Source organism: Amblyomma mixtum, chromosome 7 (assembly GCF_055824585.1).
Source record: "Amblyomma mixtum isolate Tamu chromosome 7, ASM5582458v1, whole genome shotgun sequence".
Classification (NCBI taxonomy): domain Eukaryota; kingdom Metazoa; phylum Arthropoda; class Arachnida; order Ixodida; family Ixodidae; genus Amblyomma; species Amblyomma mixtum.
Window position 1 is genome coordinate 38,258,180 of NC_143018.1, and position 8,744 is coordinate 38,266,923.

The following is an 8,744-nucleotide window of genomic DNA, read 5'->3' on the forward strand; positions in this document are numbered from 1 at the left end:
AGTTTCTCAGAAAAAGCTGCAAGTTTGCCGCTTACACAATTGTGTACAAAGCGCCTGAAAGGGTTAATGTCTGCACACAGTTATTTTGACGAAACATGTCGGTGGAGGTTACGAGCGCAGCAGCACTTCTTATATCGAACTGAGCATTTTATGCCGGTGTGGTGGTAGTTGGTAAGCTCGTTTTTCGTCCTTGTTTTGGAAAAGTGCCAGCAATGGGGCTTTGTACTTGTCAGTTCAGCAAGCCTCCTTTGCGTGGTGGGCTGATGGCTCCTGGTACACTGACTGTTTGTTTCACTTTGAACTGCTTTGCTGTTCTTATCTCGTTGCCTAAGAGAAAAGGCTCTAAAACAAAAGGCCCACAGACGTCATTGTTCGGTGCACTTTGCCCCGGCCGAACGGCCTCTGAAGTGGCTTGCCCTGAAAAGGCTTGGGTGTGTGGAAAGCTGACTGAAGAACGCTTTCAAACCGGCCTTTGGTGGAAAACAGCAAAGGTTAATGAGCAGGACGTCGATGTGACTGTGTAGACGAGATAAGCTCTGCACTTCTTGCCACAACACAGATGTCTGCGTCGAAGCTCTCGAAGGCCCTGTCTTAAGAATCAAGGGCACCAAGGCAGGGTGTTAGCACACTTTTGCCCGCCGTATCTCAGCTTGGGTCGTATCTCAAATGTGGGCGGTCTTCTGTGGCCGATAGCAGATGGGGCGACTTTAAACTGGTCAACTCTGGATGTGGCCTCGACGTTCAGTCTGTTGGCAGCTGAGGTGGTTGTAGACAGAGGCGGCATGGTGACATGACAGTAATATCAGACTAAAAAAAAAAAAAATGAAATGACTACCGTATTTTCCGGTGTATAAGACGCACCTGCCATATATACAAGCTGTCACTGAAAAAGTTCGTATATAAGACGCACCCCAGTATACCCAGTTAGGCTAGTGAGTCTTAATTAAACACGCTTGCGTGACTATCACGAAATGCACCGTACCTGTGAGCAATTCTTAAGCAACGCTAAGTGATCGAAAAAGGCAACACTCACGCCATACCCGTCCACGCTTTAGCAAAAAAGAAAGAAAAAACGATACAGCTCCCCATATGTCCATAACAGCATTTTATTTCTACTTGAAACCTTCGAAGTCTTCATCTTGAGATGCGCTATCAAAAGGTTCACCCATTTCTGGAAGCAACTCGGCTGAAACATGCACTACGTACACGGAGCAAAAAAAGTTGCAAAGGATGACTAAAAAAGAATGCCGGCTTGTCTTGACAATGGCGAGAAGCGCGATTGTCACCATCTTTTGGCGCTTCTCATTACTTTTGCTTGGGGCCTCCGAAACAGCCGCGCGTTTGTGGTCGCGGAAGTCGTCATCCCCGCCGTTTCATGATAAAGATCACCTAGAATGTCGCGCATGGCGGTCCCCGGTATTGAAGTATTAACCGTGTTACAACCGCGTTATTGGTAGTGATATTTTTTAGGTGAAAAAAGCTTGAGCATGAACCGGAGTAATCGATGAACTCGCAAAAAAAAAGATGAAAAATTCGCATATAAGACGCACCCTTGTATAGGACGCACCAGCAAGATTTTCAAAAAAAAGCCGCGTCTTATACACCGGGAAATACGGTACATAGGGGAAGTGAACATATTTCAAAAGGCCATTGAAATGTGTGTTGTCGAACACTTGCCGAGTTGTGATCTTGATTGGTCAGCATCAGAAACTTCCCGCTGTGGCATCGATGCCTCACAGGCAGTATCAATATGACGCTAAGCCAGGAATGCTTTTCTTTTTTTTCGTACAGTTGAATGTAATGTAAAACGTGCACTAATGTCTTGCCTGCCAAAGTGAAGTAACACTTTTTTTTTTTTTTTGCTGCATATCATGAGAGTCTAGTTTCATTGTCTGCCATTCGTGCACTTGGCATGGGGAATGCAACGTGCGTTTGTTATAGATTAAAAAGAAAAAATACATTTTTTTTCTGTGTTTTGTTGTTGTGTGCCAGTCTTGGAATTAGGTGGATGGGCTAATCGTGCATGTCGGAGCTGACTGCATTGGCTTTAAAGGTGCACTGAAGAGGAATCTGAACTCGTCTTTTTGCCGCGGGAACTCAATCTACACGTTCCGAGCATTCTTAGAAACTTCGATTTATTGCCCTGTGTGGCCGATTTCCCTAATTAAATCGAATTAACGTCCGGCTCCCGCCTTTTTTTTTTTAATTCTGCCTCGTACGGTGGGCCGGGTCGACCGACGCGGGGAGTGCCTTTCACCCAGTCCCGTGGCGGCTTGCCGCTCTGCCATCGGCGGAGTAATACGTAGTAGTCCGTAGAAGCAAATAGTCCGCACGTATTTTTATTTCTGCGGGCTTATTTTGCGGTTATATTATCTGCAAATGAACTATTTATTCACGGAAACCTAAAAAACAAAATGAAGCGAAAGCAAAGCCTCCACGGAGCTGGCTGAAAGGCACTCCACGCGTTGGTCGACTCCGCCCACCGTACGAGGGAGAATTCAAAAAATAAAGGCGGGAGCCGGACGTTAATTCGATTTAATTAGGGAAATCGGCCACACCAGGCAATAAGTCGCGGTTTCTAAGAATGCTAAGAACGTGTAGATCGAGTTCCCGCGGCAAAAAGACGAGTTCAGATTCCTCTTCAGTGCACCTTTAAGTTGTGTATTTGCCTGCGTGGTACGAGCGGTACATAGTGGTGACTTGCAACTCGAGAACGTGCCTCTATTGGAGTTTGAAACCTTGGTGGTGAAAGTGTCTCTGGCTGCTGGTGTTTGCAGTGATTCACAAGTAGGCAGCAGAGCCCTGCATGACATGTGCTGCACGTTCCATGAGAACCATGTTTTCATTTGTTCCCTCCTGTCTTTCTCATCAACAATGGCCATTCCTTTTAGTTAGCGACACTCCCCATGGCACAGTGGGTGTGCACTTTTGAAAGGCCTGTTCTCCCCGCAACCAGGAGAACAGTGGCTGATCACTTGTCTTCATTGCGACCGCATTCAACACACCTGATGTTGGAAATGATTTCTCTCTCTCTCTCACTTGTGGGGCCACAATTTTTGTTATGTTCAGGGAAACCACCAAGGTTCAGTAGATTTGTGGGTGGATGCAAACGAGTAATTGCTCCCTTATTACAATTTTTGTTACGGTTGGGCCGGTTTCTGTACAGAACAGGTGCTTCAGTGCCTGGTAGCAACTTATTGTCACTGTTGAACTGCTATTGAACACATGGCCAGTGTGCTTTTGTTGCATGGAAGTGTCGTGTATGCTTACCTTTGTATATGCACGCTTAGCTGTGTGTCAGTGAATGTGCCTGACTTTAAGCCCCACAGAGACTGGTGGAGACTAGAGTATGGGCCTTTTGCAAAGTTACATAACAGCACTGTGGAGTCATTCGTCTATCTAGTGCAATGGACAGGACAACAGAAAGGAAGACAAACACAGGCACTATAGCACTCCATGTTGCTGCTACAACGTGTCAGGGGCAGGTTGACATCCTGAAGACCTTCCATTCATCTACTTGAGCGAAACGAACTGGACGACAGATAGCAAGATAGTGCTCGTATTAATCTTCCTTTCTGTTGTCCTGGCCATTGCACTAAATGCGTGAATGGAATGTTAATGTACCAACTAGTCCAACAGAAAACTCTTATGTCAAGTAAGCTTTCCTGCACAGTGAAAGACCACTCCATCATGGCAGCAGAGCCCACCTTCAAGGAAGATGTTACGTGCAGACTTGTGTCTCAAGGCTCACTGAGGGAGGGATAAATTGCAGCCCTGCAAAGTGCCTCCTTGGTAACACTTGCTGTCAGTGAAGGCAGGTGGATGCTGGCAACTTGCATCGATACTTGCACCAGAAGTCTCCAGCTCAGCACCTGACTTGTTTGTCGGGATTGGGCCACACTGCTATTTTGGACATTCTTGCAAAGGGTCCATATTTGCCGGAAGAAGTGTTTGTTACGAAGGTAGTTGTGCTCTTGTCTAGAACAGAGAACTGTTGTCCCAGGTATTTCTGTAACTGCTATGTTGGTGCCTTCAGAATTATTTTCTCGGGTGTCATATAAAAGTTGGTGTGCTTTACTGCAAGCACAGTCACAAGCAGGTTGTGCTGCAAGGACATGATGGTGTTGGCTCTGATGTCAGTGGCTCATAGAACTCTGTGCTTACGTTCTGTGCCTTCATGTCTTTCTCCCAGCTCCCCTGCAAAGCCCACAAGCCAGGAGAACAACGACAACTGGAATGAATGGGAGGCCGGAGATGCGTGGGAGTCGGTGACGTCGTCACCGCCTCAGAAGTCATCCAAGGCGAAGGCGTCCGCATCCAAGAGCTCGTCATCGACAAAACAGGGCTCGAGCAAAAGCTCGTCGGCAAAGTCGCCACCAGCGAAGCTCTCGCCAACAAAGTCACTCTCCTCGAAGAAAAAGGCTGGCGACGAGAAGCTGCTCATCGACTTTGGTGAGGAGTCGTCGGGCAAGGGCGGTTCGTCATCGCACAACGACTGGGAGTCCGGATGGGACGACGACAACGGGTGGGAGCCGCTGGAGTCGTCATCGTCGTCGGGCTCTCGGGGGTACCAGCGCATCAGCACCAAGGCCGACTGATGGCGCCATGACTTCGCCGTCAGTGCGGTGGTGTGTGAATGGACAGCGAACTCGGGACTGTGGTGTGTGTGTGCAAGTCTTCGGAAAGTGAGAGCCCTGTCTACGTGACAGCACTTGGCCTGGCCGTGCCAGTGGGGATTTGTGGCCACGCTGTCCCTCTCGTTGGGGATAACTGTTGCTCGTCAACACTAGGGGGCGGAGCTGGTTTTAACGTTGAAGCGTGCGCAGTGGTTTGTCGCTGGTCTCAGCAACGGTGGTTCCTGCCGGGCGTGGCCTCTCGGTTCTTAGTTCGCCTGTAACCGTGCAGCACAGGGCATTTGTCGGGGCAGGGCAAGTTACGACGGCCTTTTGCCTGCTAGTAAACATGGAGATGTGATGCTATTCTCTCTTCCCAGCTGGCTTTGCAAGTTTGTGGCATATGGTTGCTTGAATGAGGACTTCGTATCTTTTGACCGAGCATCCAAAGGCAAGTGGTCACTTTGTGATTGCTGAGAAAGAGGGTGAGGTGCAACATCTTTGTATTTCCGAGTAGCCTGGTTTTGCTTCCTCTGTTTTGTATTATTTGTGTCAGGTTACCGTGCATCTGTGTATGGTGCATCGTTGTGTTGGTTAAGCGTGTTGTTCTTTGGAAGTTAGAGCAAAATTGTGTGTTGCAGTGTAGCCACTTGACCCTTGCTGCTGTTAAACCTGGTAGCTGGCAGATGAATGGGTGGACTAATTTAGTTAGCTTCCCCCGGTGTTGAACACATTGCATAAGATGTTCCTTGCATAAATGGCGTTTCCATTTTTCTAATTTTTTCACGAACCTGACAGGCTCTTTCTGGCACATATAACATCAAACGCTCGCTTTTTTCTGTTTTATTATGCTTCCCTTTCTGTATTCTGAAGTTGAGCTTTATTAATGTTTGGCAAGCTGATTAGGAGAAGGCCCGCCTCCCATTTTATTAGCTATCGGCCTTTGCTCTGAATGTGCCAACTTTTACATGCCAAAATTTTTCTATCTGCGCGAATCGCTTGTTATCTCAGTCAGCCTAGCTGCCGAGCACTGGCTTTGACTTGGTGTCAACGCAGATACATACTAAGGGTCCAAGGTTGTTTATGCAACCTGCTCATGTGCGGTATTCTACAAAAACGTAAAAAAAAAATGTTTATTTCCTATCCACATCACAGTATTTCACTTCTATTCTTCACCTTGTGCTTGTGCTAGCCTTAGAAAGTCTGTCTGGTACGCAAAACGAGGTGTGCAAATCTCAGGAGGACAGGAGGCGGCTTGGTCGAAGTTTCTCAACCGGTGCAGAGTCTCTCCACTGAATGCAATCTGATGCGGTGCTGTTCACCTATGGTTGGCAGTTCTAGTCCGTGCAGCTCTACTGAAAGACCAGTTGAGAGTTTCGTGAAAGCACTTTCAAGTCGGTTCGAACTCTTCATTCTTGCGTCCCAGAAATCGCAGGTTCAATGTCCACGCATGTTTGTTATGTTTGGGCAGAAATGGCCGATGTGTACATCGCTGCTGCTGTCGTAGTTTCCTCAGATCTGTTGAGCGAGCAATATTTGCACGAACCCCGTCGTCACCTTTATTTGGCAGATCTCGGCACCATTAACGAAGTTAGTGCTTTCACTCTTGAGAGACCCATGCGACGGTGTGTGCAGTGGTTCTACATTGCTTGGATTTGTTTGGCAGAGGTCTTGCAAAGCTGGGTCAACATTTGCCGTTGGCTCGAATGGGCAACCTTGTTATATTTAGCGGGCTTGTGCTGATGACAAGAGACTTAGAGAGAGAAGGAGAAAGGTTACTTTTCCTTGTGCTGCGTGGCAAGCAAAGTTGATAACACGTACCATTAACTCTCATATTACTTGTGTACTTTTCATAGACACACACACAAAAAAAAAAAATCCATGAAAACCTTTGAGTCGCAGCAGCAACACCTTAAAACATTTGCAGGCTCTACATCTACAAGGAATGGTGCATGTGCCTTTTTTTTTGAAGCCAAAACAGTGGATGCATTACGCACTGGCTCAAGGAATAACGGAACAGCGCAATGGTACATGATGCGAAAAAAGAAGTGAAGAGGAGAGACAAGACGGGACATATCAGGGGTGGTTTGAAAGTCGTCGCGGCTGGAAACGAAGTCAATTTTTTAGTTTGTGCTTATCAAACTGTGCCCGGCGGTGCGGTACAAGGTTGCTCGTCGAATTAGTGCAATTGGGTGTGCGAAGGTTGGCGGCTGAGAAGCTGTCCACGTGCTCTCCATTGTTTGTGGCCGGCTTGTTATAACCTGGAAAACATGCATGCCTTGCACCGCGTTTCAAGAGTGGACAGATTTGGTGCTGTCAGTTTTCAATGTGACAAACATTTGTGGCCCAAATTGTGCAGCTCCCTTTGCCTTGCACTATAACTTGTTTGTTGCGTGATTGTGTGCCAGCTTTTTTTTTTTTTGTTTTCATTTGATTTCCTCCACAGGCGGCTACAGTTTGATGTCTTACAAAGTGCTTTATGTTTCAGGGAGGCCTTGGTTGGGGGGGGGAGTGCAGACCAATGTTTTACATTTTGAAGTACTTTTTGCTGTTTTTTCCACTCCTGTACGAAAACAAAACAAAAAAAATACTAGGCACATTTCATCCCTGCCAAAGGTGACATGAACTGTGAGAAACCCCAAGCAGATCTTTGCTGTCCGAACTGTGCTGCATTGAATGAAGTCTCGACAGTGCTGCTCTGAAAGCTTACGAGCGTCTTCAGGCATTATAAGAGAGCACACAAATACTCTTCTCCTTTGGCACAAGCCTGCGATTCAGATATGGTGGAGCCTTATTAACCTGTTATATTATGAAACAACCAAATGTGCGTAGCACTTCTTGTTCGACCAAATTTTTTTTTCACTAGTGTCCAATGCCTAGATATCTCCAGAACCCCAAGGATGAGGGAGAAGTGAAATTGCATTTGCTTGAAGTTCATTGCGAAACTTACACTTTGTACCATTCTTTTTTTCTGCATAGCAGTTTTGAAGGAGTTATTGTTTGTTGTTAGCCATTGATTAGAGAAACGTTGCATGGGTTGATGAAATGATTCACAAAGCTAGGCCCAGACAAAGTGAGAAAAGTAGCCTACGTTTCTTTGGCCCTTTCGCTTTGTTTCGTACTGGCATTTGTTGGCTGCGCGAGCTTCGCCATCTCCTCATGCAGCTTTGAAGTTGTTGGATTCCACGCCTCATTTTTCTCGGCAGTTGTTTGCCTATCAAAGTAGTTGCAATATTTTCATGGCTGGCAGACTCATAAACAATGTCTACACATACTTCCAGCTTCCCCTTGCAATTCAAAATCCCTGTGCATTTTTCTTTTTTATATAATTGTTGCAGGCCGTGCGTGTGTGTTACAGGCTGTCAAATAGCTAGGCCAGTGTCGTTTGTCGGCTTTTCTGACGTTAGGCCATCTGTCATTTTTAAAAATTATTTTTTCTGCCCTGGCTGTCAGAGCTTCCCGAGCTTTGTAAGATCAGCATTGTTGCTGATTCTGTTGACACCATAATAAAGTGGAGATGAATGCGTATATTATATATACATAAGAAAACAAAAGATGTGTGTGAAGTTGTTTCACTGTTGACATTTGCTGTTGTGAACCGCACTGAATGGACGAACAGTAGCCCTCTTCAGAAGCTGCATCGTGTGACAGTTGCTTTGATAAATACAGGCCACTAAAGTAAAGAATTCTTCGCCAACACTGCCTCACTGTTCGACTCAAGAAAGTTAGCTACGGGAGTTTCAAGTATTTATATGTGCTCGGCAAACGTGCAGAAGACCAAATCCAAACATCTGCAGATTTTTCCTTTCCGGAAACCTCCCTCCGAAGACTCAAGCAGCGCCATCTAGCTCATGAATTTTGCACTACTATCGCGATTTACAGCCTCCTTTGCTATATCCGGTATATTTTCTCATTATAATCAGTTAATAAATTTTATAAAAGTGTGCACCACAACGCTACGAATCGTTTGACACCATCCGGAACCTCCTGCAACAAACGATTCGGCCGTAATGGCCGTCTGAAAGTCATCTGAATGCACGGTTTCGGGGCGGAAAGGTCGTCGTTGCTAATCCCATACGTATTTTGGGCTTCATCTCAATTAGTAATTTTATCTTCACAAACATGCCAAGT

General features: G+C 46.3%; 1 protein-coding gene across 4 annotated transcripts in view; it reads left to right on the forward strand.

Annotated features, from left to right (window-relative positions):
* The window catches only part of ArfGAP1 (ADP-ribosylation factor GTPase-activating protein 1), a 56,574-nt gene extending 48,407 nt beyond the window's left edge, over positions 1 to 8,167 (forward strand). For all 4 annotated transcript variants that reach the window (XM_089552286.1, XM_089552290.1, XM_089552287.1 and 1 more), the window contains one exon: positions 4,193 to 8,167. In XM_089552286.1, the coding sequence (XP_089408412.1) occupies positions 4,193 to 4,598 (406 nt within the window). In that variant the 3' untranslated portion in view covers positions 4,599 to 8,167. The remainder of the gene's footprint in view (positions 1 to 4,192) is intronic.
* The last annotated feature ends 577 nt before the right edge of the window (positions 8,168 to 8,744 follow it).